At 37.5% G+C, this 13,834-nt stretch overlaps 1 protein-coding gene across 2 annotated transcripts in view; it reads left to right on the forward strand.

Moving 5' to 3' along the window:
• Window positions 1-13,834, forward strand: part of MAP4K3 (mitogen-activated protein kinase kinase kinase kinase 3) — a 207,434-nt gene that overhangs the window by 184,710 nt on the left and 8,890 nt on the right. For both annotated transcript variants that reach the window (XM_007445764.1, XM_007445765.1), the window contains 5 exons: window positions 4,855-4,915; window positions 4,999-5,116; window positions 6,868-6,926; window positions 7,929-8,032; window positions 12,037-12,208. In XM_007445764.1, coding sequence (XP_007445826.1) covers window positions 4,855-4,915; window positions 4,999-5,116; window positions 6,868-6,926; window positions 7,929-8,032; window positions 12,037-12,208 — 514 coding nt within the window. The remainder of the gene's footprint in view (window positions 1-4,854; window positions 4,916-4,998; window positions 5,117-6,867; window positions 6,927-7,928; window positions 8,033-12,036; window positions 12,209-13,834) is intronic.

The raw sequence follows: 13,834 nt of genomic DNA on the forward strand, positions 1-13,834 counted from the left end.
TAGTAACAATAAATGAAGGTGGATGGGGAGGCAGGTGCCAAACCCCAGAGCTTTGTGTAACATGCTGATGATCAGATCTGTGTTTTAGAAATATCTGTTTGCGTTGTGGTGAGAGATGAGACTAGAGATTATGTTAAAGGGTAAAGAAGTGTTTAGTCAGAGCAGAAGTGGAGAGGACAGAGGGGGAAAAATGGGGTTTGGAATTGTATGGGGACATTTTTGATTGTCACAATGACTTAGAGGAAGCTTTTGACATTTAGTACCCAGAGACCAGACTGCTAAACAACCTACACACAAAAATTATGATAATGATGATGGTATTAATAGCCAATACCTGTATAAATCTTATTACATGCCAGGTACTGTTTTTAAATGCTATTAATCTTCACAGTGACTCTTAGAAGTAGATATCATTATTATTCTCATTTCAGAGGAGAAATCTGAGGCTCAGAAAGTAGCTTTTCAGAGATCCCACAGCTGTTAAGTGGCTGAACTAGGATATGGACCCAGGCAAGCTGGCTCCAGAGTCCATGTCCTTAAATACTTCACCATACTGCCTCTCCCACTTCTATCGCTTCTATAGAGAAACACTGGACTTAGAGAATTAAAGAGCTAGAATTGGCCAAACTGAATGACCAGTTCAACAAGGAGGTTGAGAAGTCTAGGTTGACTTCAGTTTTCCAACTTGAGTGACTGGATGAGTGACAGTACCACTTGGCAGGGTGTGGTATACAGAAGGAGAGGTCAGTTTGAAGGGAATAATGATGCATTCAGTTTGGTCACATTGAGTTTGGGGTGCCTGTGAGATGTATGGCTGATTCTCCATTATTACTATAAATCGATTACAAATAAAATAGAAAAATCCATAAGTAATGATAATTTCTTCAAAACCAAACATTTCCATCTTTTGTCATCACAACGTTTTGGGGTTTTTTTGTTTTTTTGTTTTTTTTTTGCGGTTCGCGGGCCTCTCACTGTTGTGGCCTCTCCCGTTGCGGAGCACAGGCTCCGGATGCACAGGCTCAGCGGCCATGGCTCACGGGCCCAGCCGCTCCGCGGCACGTGGGATCTTCCCGGACCGGAACACGAACCCGTGTCCCCTGCATGGGCAGGTGGACTTTCAACCCCTGCACCACCAGGGAAGCCCATCACAACATTTTTTTATTTTTTTTTTGCAGTACGCGGGCCTCTCACTGCCGTGGCCTCTCCCGTTGTGGAGCACAGGCTCCGGACGCGCAGGCCCAGCGGCCGTGGCCCACGGGCCCAGCCGCTCCGCGGCATGCGGGATCCTCCCGGACCGGGGCACGAACCCGTGTCCCCCGCATCGGCAGGCGGACTCCCAACCACTGAGCCACCAGGGAAGCCCACATCACAACATTTTTTAAATCAGATTTTCTAACAAGATCCTTAACTGATATACTTACTCTAAATCTTAATCTGGAAGGAGGTATACAGTGAAGTGGCTGAAAAACACATATGAACTAGGGAAAAAAGAAGAGGATCTTGTTATTTATAATAATTAGTAAATAACAGTCAAAGGTGGTAAATTTTTTTGGACATAATAAGATATCTAAAAATCATAGTACTGGTAACAATATTAATTGTAAGGAACAAGACCAATGTCATGCTTACACGGGGTAAGCATTTATCAACCTAATTTAAGGGGCTGTTAAGTGAAGGTACCTTCAACCCCACCCATTCCCACTCTGCAGTAACTCCCCTTCTTAGGTGCTTTAGCATTTGAAATTACATTATTACGGTAATATTTTCTGAGCTAAACACGCCCATCAAGGTGAATGTTTTCCCTCCCAGAGGAAGCCTATAAGAGTAGAGAACACGTATGTGTGAGATCTTGAGTTTTTCCATCTTCCTGTGAAATTGATTATTAGGCTGGTGTTCTCTGTACTCTTAACGAAAGAAACTGGGTGGCATGAGTCTGCTAGATAGGGGAAGATGCTGAAAGGTGCGAAAATGACACAGAACAGGGTCTTGATTTACAAATCTTTTTCTGCTGTTATTATTTATAGCTAGCATTTAGGGAGTGCTCAATGTACGCCAGTCTTCTAAGCATCTTACACCTACAAGGAACATCGTGTTCACTCACCACAACAGCAGTTTTGGGATAGGAGCTCCATTTTACAAATAAGAACACTGAGACACAGAAATAAGTCAGTATCCAAGGTCACAGAGTCAATGAGAAAGCAGCTGTCTAAATCTAGGCAAAGTGTAGAACCTACTCTTCTTTTTTTTTTTTAATAAATTTGTTTATTTTATTTATTTTTGGCTGTGTTGGGTCTTTGTTGCTGCACGTGGACTTTCTCTCGTTGCAGCGAGCGGGGAATACTCTTCGTTGCGTTGCACGGGCTTCTTGTTGCGGTGGCTTCTCTTGTTGTGGAGCACGGGCTCTAGGTGCGCAGGCTTCAGTTGTTGTGGTGCATGGGCTCAGTAGTTGTGGCTCGCGGGCTCTAGAGTGCAGGCTCCGTAGTTGTGGCTCACAGGCTTAGCTGCTCTGCGGCATGTGGGATCTTCTTGGACCAGTGCTCGAACCCGTGTTCTCTGAGTTGGCAGGTGGACTCTTAACCACTGCGCCACCAGGGAAGTCCCCAGAACCTACTCTTCTTAAGCACTATATAGCTTTACTAAACAGATTATTTCACCCAGAGCCTATTTTGCTAAGAGAAGTAGGCATTAGAAATCTAAAAAAACTTTAGTTTTATTAAACGTGGCTAAAAATGAAAATCCGAAGTGAAAGTCCAACACTTAATAAAACTTTGCATAAATACTCTTCCGTTGTCCCTAAGTTGATATTACCAAAGGAATTTGTGTCTTACCCTGGTACTTTATATATGCTTGTATTAAATAAACTCACTTATATTTACAAATATATAGTCCCATGATAAATTTGTTTGGTTTGGTACTTGCAGTACTTTGTAAATATGTATTTTTATGGAAATAAACTCACTTCAACACTGAATTAGATAAAAATCAGTTTCTTGCTACTTTGGTAACATGTACTGGTATGTGACTTGGAATTACTCATTGCCCTTTTTTTTTATCTGCCTAATTTTCTCAATATAGCCAATGAATTCTCAATTCTTCTGTGAAACTTTTATGAGAGCATAAAGCAGGAAATGTTGTTTATGTTCTTGCAGTCTGAGGCATGGTTATAGGCAAGTTTTCCAAAATTAAAAACCACATGGCGGGGGGACTTCCCTGGTGGCCCAGTGGATAAGACTCCACACCCAATGCAGGGGGCCCAGGTTCAATCCCTGGTCAGGGAATTAGATCCCACATGCATGCCTCAACTAAGAGTTCACAACTAAGGAGCTGGTGAGCTGCAAGTAAGGAGCTCACCTGCTGCAACTAAGGAGCCTGCCTGCCACAACTGAGACCCGGCACAACTAAATAAATACATACATACATAAATTTTTTTTTTTTTAAACCCACATAGCAGAACTTCCCTGGCAGTCCAGTGGTTAGGGCTCTGCGCTTCCAGTTCAATCCCATTGAACTGCGCTTCCAGTTCAACGGGATTCAATCCATTGAACCCAGGGGGCATGGGTTCAATCCCTGGTGGGGGAACTAAGATTTCACAAGCCAAACGTAGGGCAGCCAAAAAAAAAAAAAAAACATAGCAGTGCCACATTTTACTTGCTTGGAGACGTTAGGTGTTTTATGTGGGTACATTTTGCAAATAAATGAAACAGGTTTTATTAAAAATAGATTTTACTTTGTTTCTCACCCTTTTATTACTTCTATTCTAATTATTCAGGACCATCATTGTGACTTTTAAAGGCTTTTTTAAAGTAATGTCCTTAGAGGCCTTGATATGTTTCATCATTAGTCTCTTCCTTCTTTCTGTTCCCTACCCTCATCCCAGTCTGTTTTGGAGTAACCTAGTAGGAATTGCCAGGGCAAACCCAGCAACCAAACTTGTTAAATCGCAATGCTTAATTACATTCATCAGTGGTTCTCAAACTTCAGTATGTAACAGAATCGCTGGAGGGCTGATTAAACCGTAGATTGCTGGACCCACCTTTAGAGCTTCTACTTCAGTAACTCTGAGATGAGGTCCAAGAATTTGCATTTCTCATTTCTAACAATGCCGGGTGGTGCTGATGGTGCTGGTGCAATGACCACTTTGAGAACCACTGATATGCGTATGAAATGTGTTAATGAGAGCAGTTGTTTTTTTTCCTTCAAAATATATGTTTCATGAAATCCCTTTCTTTACCCTAAATACTAATCACCTTAAAGCTTACAGAGAGGTGTCTCCCAGTTCTTATGTGCTAGATTTCAGTAATGAATTCCATATATATGTCCTTTATGATTTATAAGTTTTCATCATATTCTCTCTTGGCCTTTTTTTCCTCCGTACCTGCTATTTCCATATCCTGTGTTTCACTACACCGTGATCCTTTTTTCTCTTCTGCTCCAAAAGCCATACATGTCCATGTGCCTAGATAAGACCATTTTTTGGAAGTACACAGGAGAGTCTTAATTATTTAAAACCCCAGAACCAAAATAAAGGAATAGACATTGTTTGAAAATGTCCTTTTCCCTGTGTAGTTTGGGATTACGTAGTCCTAACCATAAGGAGAGTGGAGCTAATCATGTCATGTTGGAACTTAGATAATGAAATTACACTGCTAATTTATTTTTCTTCCATATAAATATGTATGTGTAGCATCTTGTTTTACTTGCCTTATAAAATGAATTTCTATTAAAAATAAGTTTCTTTTTTAAGAACTGGCCTAATGATATGATAGCTACATGGTTAATATGTACATATTTACACTGCTATTATCTATTATCCTTTGTAAACTTTGTGCTTTTTTTTTTTTTTTAAATCAGCTATTCCCCCGAAGGTGTACATGGTTGTATGTAATGAACAATTGCTTACTATCAATATCTGGTAAGTCTTTCAGTTTTTAAATACCTTACAGTTGTTCCTATTTATGTTATCAGCTTTTATGACATATATATTTTTCTCTGCAGGTAAAGCTTCACAGCTTTATTCCCATAATTTACCAGGGCTTTTTGATTATGCGAGACAAATGCAAAAGTTACCCGTTTCTATTCCAGCACACAAACTCCCCGACAGAATACTGCCAAGGTAACTATACATTTAATTATGTTTTCATCCTTAGAGATAATATGTTAATTCATTCTAAAAAATAGATATACTACAGAAATTGAAAAAGCACGGGTTTGTAGAAATCACATGTAATGAAAAACTGTAAGAAGTAATGTATTTTTACAAGTGTTTATCACATTCTTCTAAAAGTTTCTGCTTTATACTTTCTACTTATATCAAGCATTTTCTTTCTGAGTTTTTAATTGTTTTTCTACAAGGTTAAAACTAATTTTTTTCCTGTAATTTGCTGGTAATTTTATGTCACATATAGTGTTTTTGACTTATTTGTGTCACTCTGAATAAAATGAATTTTCTCCAAGTAGTTTCTAAACTTAGAAAATTTAAGTGAGTTATTAAATGAAGATTTTTGTTAGAAGATAATTACTACTTAGAAATCGAGATTTTTTGCTTTTCTGTTTTCAGGGATTTTTAGGTATGTTCTTCTTTTTGGTTATTATTATATTGGGCCTCATTTGTTGAGTAAAAATCTTTTGAGTTTGGTATAAATTGTATTTTACAAAAACTTTATAATGTAACCATTCTTCCTTTACAATATTAGTTGTAAAGCAACTAATGTAGAACCTTAACTTTTAAGTACCTTGAAAATCTGTTGTTGTTAATTGCTGAGTTTACAGTATAGCTAATATTTGCCCCTTTGTGCACAAAAACTTTTAAAAAATTAACTTTTGAATGAAAATCATTTTAAAATACACTGCAAGCTTTTCTGTCTTTAAAATAGATTACACTGAGTTTAATTGGATCTTTTCATGATGACTTAGTTATGATTATGAACTTGATTTATTACATTTGTATTATAATATCTGTAGTTGGACTTAGGGATATTGCTCCTATAACTAGTCAGGAAGTTTCTTTCTGTACAGTTTATATGCCCCTGTTTTTCTCCCAGCTGCCACTTTGTGCTGTTATTTTTCTGCCTACTTAAAGTATGACTCCATTCAGCTTTCTAACTTGATAATCCTAAATTCCTGTCGGCATGGAAACTGACCTCCAAGCTTTAAAAGTAAAGAGCCCCCAAAGAATGTAAGGCACATAAATTTTAATGCATTAACTTTTTGATATCGTTTTGTCAGAATAGAGACCTATTCTTATATCAGTTTGTGGCTCATCTTTTTACTTTCTCAGTGGTGTCTTCTGGTAAACCAAAGTTAATAATGTATTAAACAAATTCATTCAATAAATTGAATGCCACTCGTAGTTTGAGGTGCTAAGGATACAGCAGTGAAAGAAATATCAATTTAAGTGTATCAGTATTTTCCTATATGATTTATTTTTGCATTTTTAAAAGAAATCCCAGGACTTCCATGGCGGTCCAGTGGTTAAGACTTTGCCTTCCAATGCAAGGGGTGTGGGTTCCATTCCTGGTCGGGGAGCACATGCCTCGCGGGCAAAAAAACAAAACATAAAACAGAAGCAATATTGTAACAAATTCAATAAAAAGACTTAAAAAAAAAAAAAAAGAAATCCCAAGGTCGTATTCTAAAATGTAAATATTTTATAGTTTTGTTTTTCATATTTAAATCCTTAATCCATTTGGAATTGACTGGGGGGAGTTGAGAAAGATATCCAATTTATTCTTATTTTTAATAGATGATCTGTTATGTCAGGACCAGTTTTTAAACAACAACTCATCTTTTCTCCACTGAACTGTAACAGTACTATTTTCATATACTAACTTTGCCTACATGTATTATATATTCATTTCCATTTAGGAAATTTGCTGTATCAGCAAAAATCCCTGAAACCAAGTGGTGTCAGAAGTGTTGTGTTGGTAAGTAAACTGTCCGAAATCATGTAGCCCTCCTGCTTTGCAGAGTGGGTAAGAAGATGCTGTGTGGCACATTTTTAAATCTAGTGTAAAACAGTACTACTCCAGGACGTTCTGCCAGTAATAGTTTATTTTTCCCTCTTAAATAAAATAAATGTATTGGCCATTCTATGTTCATATAGTACCTTGCACATGTAGTTGTTTTGCAGATAATTTATTGACTAGTTAAATGGAGAATGACTTTATTACAGTACTTGATCACATCCTGTTCTCTAAGGAGCCTGTTACTGATCATTCACCATTTTGCTTTGTAATGGCTTATGGACTACATTTATTCACTCGGCATACTTACTATTTATTCTCATTACCTTTAATAGATGAAACGTTATGCTTGTGACGTGAAGGTTATAGTCTCCCTGATCACACACCACTAGCCGAAAGTCCTCCCCAACCCCCATAACAACTAGCTGGTTGATTTGCATCTGGGGAAAACCAAAAACAGTTTCCTTTCCTCCCTTAAAAAACTCTGAGGCAATTCAGTTTTATTATTTGTAAACCTGTATCTTGAGACTTGATTAATGTCTTCATGTAGTGCGGCCCAAAGCATTACTGCCTCTGAACATGACTACCAAAAAGCACCCTGAATCACCTGCCCCTACATGTGCTGCAGCTATCAGTTTGGGAAGTTCTCCCCAAACCTGCTTTGACCCTTTCTTCAGGATCTTGCTAATCTCTCTGCTACCACAAGACCTCTAGTTCTTCTTCCCGCCCCCAGGCCCCATAACGACCAGCATTTTCACTTGGGAATACAAATAAAAATCCTGCGAGTGATAAGGGAGTTTCCTGCTACTACCTGAAACAGCATTTCTTTTTCACTCTGCAGTCTAATTAAGAAATTGAACTGGCAGTCAACTTTTGTTTGTTTGTTGTCGAAGTATGCAACTGTTACTGTAAGGACTTTTTTGTATTATAAGAAAACTTACATATACTTTTTTGCCTTGACAGTGAGAAATCCTTACACAGGCCACAAATATCTATGTGGGGCGCTTCAAACTAGCATTGTTCTATTAGAATGGGTTGAACCAATGCAGAAATTTATGTTAATTAAGGTAAGCATGAATGTCAACCTAAGTCATTTTTAGTATAAAAACTTGTCAGTTTTCCTGTTCTTTCAGAAACTTTTTTTTTCCAGTTAATTCTCAAGATTTAATGTAATAATTTTGGATTATATGGCAGAGTGATGAAAATCTGCCCAATTATAAAAAAACTCAGTTGGCCTGATAGAAGTTTTGAAAGAGACTAGATAAATAGTTCAGGGATATGGCAATGGGAGCTGGAAATACTGGATCACATACACAGTCTGATGTCAAGAACAGGAGGTACTAAGAGAGCAGTGAAATATTGTTTGAATATGTTCTCTGGTTGACCTGCTCCATCACAGCAGAGGGACAACCTGCAGGTTGGCATTTGGCCTTAAAAAGTCAAGGGATAACCATAATGAAGCGGAAATTATTTGTTTTGGATATATGCGTATGTATTAATTTTCCCAGTCCTTCCCATGGATGGTGTTTTGTGCCTTAGTTTCTCTAGAATCTTTAAAGAAAAAAAAAACTTTTTTGGCCACTCTGTGCTGCAATGTGGGATTTTAGTTCCGTGACCAGAGATCTAACCGATGCCCCCTGCAATGGAAGTGCAGTCTTACCACTGGACCACTAGGGAGGTCCCTTTAATGAATATTTTTTTTAATATTTAATATTATTTAGCTGTAACTTAAATTTAGAGGAAAAACTAAGTTAAAATGTATGAAGTGCTGGCTCAGTCACCCCAAGGAAATACCAAATGAATTTTTTAAGCTATTTTCTTCACTATTTTATATAGATTAAGTAGTCTTATTTCATGAGCATTTGATATCTCCATAGAAGTTGGGATCGGAATATAATTGGAGTGCATTCTTCCTCAATTATATAATATAGAGTTAGGATGTTTAAAGTATTGGCTTCTGTTATTTAAAATTTTATGAGTGACTGGGGGATCTAGTTTTAATTTTCACATCATTATTTATTAACCTCAAAATTAACTAGGGCTAAAGAAATGAAAAAACGAGTTTCAAGAATTTACAAACCATTGAGGTAATATTTCCACAAATAAATTCACTGAAACAAAAATTCTTTAAACCAAAAACTGAAAGGGAAAATAGCCTTATAAATTATCCAAAGCAGAGCTTCTGAACCCAGCCCATTTCTGGCCACATGGTTTTGTTCTCAGTTCCTCTTTGTTCTTGCCTGTTTGACAAAAAGCATGGCGTATCCTAGGTGGAGTGGTAAAGTGTATGTAGTTATTTTTCTACAGCCCTTTCCTTCCCTGTCTTCCTCCTTAGTCTCTTTTAGTATGTCCTTCCTATTCCTTTCATTCCTAATCTCTATCAGAATGAAAACAGTTTCATTACATCAATTGTTCATGGATACTAATAGTCTGATTAAACCTTAGTATGAATGAATTTTATGTGTTACCTGATATGTTAAACCATTTATCCTAATACGTAATGAAAGACCCTTTTCTCTGTTAAAGGAATTTTATGTATTAAGAGCATGCAAGAGAGAAAATATACTTTGAAGACATGGGAAGCTTAAAAATTGTCCATCCATGTTTTCTCTTTTCCGGGTAGATGGTACCAGGGAGCCTGCCCCTGACTGATGAGGCCTGTTGCCAGTATTCTAGGATGTTAGACTTACAGTACAGTTCTACTTGCAGGCCTCCTTCACGACTTCTTGCTCTTCCCACTTTACTTAAACTCCCTGAGCTACACGCCCCTATTTATTTCCCTTCATCTTAATCCAGTTCTTTCTCTGTGTCTCTTCTTCGAGATTTCTATGTGTATATTTTGTTTCTACACTTGGCATTATCTCAATTAGTATTTTTGATGTTTTCTATACCACAACTCTTACCAGATATGTTCAAAAACATTCTTAATGCTTTCCATATACTTCCTCCTCATGAGATTTCTGAGTAAGTTTTTGCTTCTCTAGACTACATTTTCAATATAAATAAAAGTTATAAATTGAAGCAGACATTCATGTACTTATTACAAATCAGGCACAGTGTTGTTTAACTACAGAGATAAAGAGTAAGATATAGTCACTGCCCTCAAGGACCATCACCAATAGCGACTGGATTTTAAACTGTTATATGGGAATCCTCTTCTGTTAATGACCTATACATATTGTTTAGTTATTGTTGGAAGCTAAGTAGAAGTGTTCACAATGTGTTGGTTTTCATATTTACTGAGGAAAAAATATGGAAGCATTTGTTTTCTTCCTGTCTTACTGCTCTTTCCACAGTTCAAAGAGAATTTTTTTTAATGTTTTACCTTATTAAAAATAGGACAGATTTTATCTATAGCATATCCCCAGGTGGGAATGCGCCCAGAGAGGGTGTTTGGAGAGTTCGTGAAGGAGTGTCTAGACCTCTGGGTTGGGGGCACTTGGGCAGTCACGGGGAAGGAAGAATGTGGGAACAACAGGTGTGCACAGAGCTTCACGTTCCAGCCATGAGAACCACACTGCATCTTCTGACACTTTAAGACTAGTAGTTACAGGAGCCCCATTTCACCTGTTTATTTTCTCTATCATTTATTTTCTTTAGAATTTACAGTGAGTTACCAGAGTAAAAAATAAATCAGTTTCAGTAGTTTTTAGAGATACTAACAATAGCCATTTGGGAAGTATAATGGAAACCCGGCCCATTTATAGAGCAACAAAAATATGAACTATATTAAGAGTAAACTTAAAATATGTGTTAAGACCAATATATTTTTTAAAACGCTTTTTGTCTTGAAGAAGAGCGTTGCTAGCACCTCAGACCTCCCCATGGCACCCCCGACAAAACAGCTGCCTTTATTTCTATTTTTACCATGTAAGCGTGCACTTCTAAACATTAGCATTAATTTTACCTGATATTTCAACTGTATACAAGTAGAATCATAAAGTATATATTCATTTGGGTCTCACTTCTGTGCAACATTATATTTGTGTAGTTGTTGGATATAGCCATAGTTTGTTCATTTTCACCGTGGTCTAATTTCCCATTGTGTGAATGTGTCATCATTTTATCCATTCTACCATTGATAGGCATTTGAGTTACTTCCAGTTTTTGTTATTCTGAGCAATGCACCTTGTGCATATTTTTGCATGTCTCCTGTGGGTGCATGTAGTCATGTTCTCTAGAGTGTATAACTAAGAGTGTTATTGCTGGGTTCTAAGAGATGTGTATCTCGGCATTAATAGGTATTGTAATTAACTATTGTAGTCACACCAGTTTATATTCCCACCATCAGCGTCAGGAGCATTTGTTTGCTCTTCTCTGAGTAACCCTTATTATTGTCGTTCTTCTGGCGGGTGTGTATGGTTATCTTGGTTTTATTCCCTGATTACTAATGAAGTTAATGTTTTCCTCTATTTTTCCAAACTTTCAGAGTGTGAATTTAGTCTCTTTGTAGCAAAATAAAAATAATTTTAAACTTATGTAAAATTAAAGTGGGTTGCATTTTAACTAAGTTAATATATTAAATAGAATCACTTGAAATACAGGGCTAAATTTCTCTTATTTGTGGTTGTTTTTTTTTTCTGTCCACACTTCTAAGGGGAATGTCTCCTGCTCATTAGCATTTCAGTTTTCTCATCCATGTTTGCTCAACTGGTTAAGAAGGCAGAGGAGTAGTACTGAAGCAGCCTGGGATTAGGAGAGAGGAGACTCTGCCACACAAGGTGGGGGGCAGGGGGGACCCTGGGCCAGCCACCCAGTTGCTGGGTCTTAGTTTCCAACTCTGAAAAAAGAGGGTTGGACAGGTGATTTGTAAGTCTGTTTCACCCCAATATGCTAAAAATGTGTGGTTTTTAACTTAAAAATTTTTTGCAGTGCTTAACCTAAATTCTTTATAAAGATACTTTCTTATTTAGATTTTCTGCATACCCTGAGTCTCTGTGCGAAGAAGCAATCTTATAGTAGAGAGTACTATTTTATATATTCTCATGAAACTAAAAATTCTTATTAGTGTTCTCATGAAATTTTTTTTGCTTTTGTTTTCCTTTGTTTAATATATTTTGGTTTTTTCTAGCACATAGATTTTCCTATACCGTGTCCACTTAGAATGTTTGAAATGCTGGTCGTTCCTGAACAGGAGTACCCTTTAGTTTGTGTTGGTGTCAGTAAAGGGAGAGACTTCAACCAGGTGGTTCGATTTGAAACAGTCAATCCAAATTCTACCTCTTCATGGTTTACAGAATCAGGTTTGTGATTTTTAATGAATTATTAAGTAATAAATTTACTATATCTTTCATTAGGCAAAGGTTATGTTTAAAGATCTTGCAAAGGCCCTTTGTTCAGAGTGTTTGGCAACTAAGGGAAATGTTAAAGAACCAATTTGCCAATAAATATTGATTAGTCAGGAGTTTGTTGGAAGCCTGAAAGAGGGTTCACAAAAGGAAGAGAGTTGAGACTGAGTTTTTTTGGCATTGAAAAAAACTGATCACAGACATTCACAAAAGTCTAAAGACAATTTCATGGCTTGCTGAATCCCAGGGGACTTGAAACAGCCCTTCTTTGAGGACACATTACTGAAGGAAAACATGGCCACCCCTTGACAACATTATTGTGGCTTCTCTTTGGTGCCCCTAAGTTCTCTGTTAAATTCTCTCTTTAGAGGCCCATCTTCCCTTTGAGACACGGGGTGAACTCCTGCTTCCTAATCTCTTCCTCCCTGTTTAACAAGAAGGGATTGTTGGTTGATTAATATTTTATTTAGTGAATTTCAGTTGTCTTAGTTCTCCCAAGCATTTTAATTTTAAATCCTTTTCTACTAATTGTTTTTTTTTTTTCTTTTTTTTTCTCTTTTTTTTTCCTACTAATTGTTGAATGAAGGGCCTCATTTCCTGACAAAAGAATTTTGTCCCTTCCTTCCCAGGAACTTTTGATTACTTCTCTTACCATAATGTCCCTTTATTAGAAGTTAAACATGACAAATATAATTCATCTCTGGTTTTGAGATGATGAGACAGAGTAAGAGACAGAAAGTATGTTTAGGGTTTTGTATCAGCTGAAATTATAAGCTAGTGGTTTCCTAAACTCTGCTGCACATTAGAATCCACCTGAGAAGCTTTTAACACTCTTGATACCTCAAGTCACACACACCCTCGATTAAATAAGAATATCTGTGACCAGCAGCTGGGTGTCAGCAGATCTCCAAATGATTCCAGTGTTCGGGAACTAATTGTTATAAGCAATTTGTAAATCTCATTTTCCTGGCTTTCTATGTAGTAATGCTAGACTGGCTTCTTGACTAATTTTCACCAAGTGTGTAAGAGTGACAAAGATCTCGTTGGCCTGATGTACAGAAGGCCTATTCCATATCCTTCCAACCCTGGTTAGTTACAGAAGTACCAGGTCTAAAATACGTGTGAAGGTCTGTAATACAGCCATCCATGGATTTATTAAGATTTATTTATTTATTTATTTATTAAGATTCTAAATACTGTAGGAAGTAGAAAACAGGCAAGCTAGACTTTGGATCAGACCCACTCTCCAGAAACAAAGGCCTATAGTTTAGCAGTTTCAGTTTTGATGTTCATACGAAGCTTGGGATATCCTACTTTTTGCTTCCTGGAAAACTATGTCACATAAACATTTTTAGTTTGTGAAAACTTTCTTAAATCATTATTATAAAAATAGGGCCTCGGGCTTCCCTGGTGGCGCAGTGGTTGAGAGTCTGCCTGCTGATGCAGGGGACACGGGTTCATGCCCCGGTCCGGGAAGATCCCACATGCCGCGGAGCGACTGGGCCCGTGAGCCATGGCCGCTGAGCCTGCACGTCCGGAGCCTGTGCTCCGCAACGGGAGAGGCCACAGCAGTGAGAGGCC

Source organism: Lipotes vexillifer, unplaced genomic scaffold (genome assembly GCF_000442215.2).
Source record: "Lipotes vexillifer unplaced genomic scaffold, Lipotes_vexillifer_v1.1 scaffold278, whole genome shotgun sequence".
Classification (NCBI taxonomy): domain Eukaryota; kingdom Metazoa; phylum Chordata; class Mammalia; order Artiodactyla; family Lipotidae; genus Lipotes; species Lipotes vexillifer.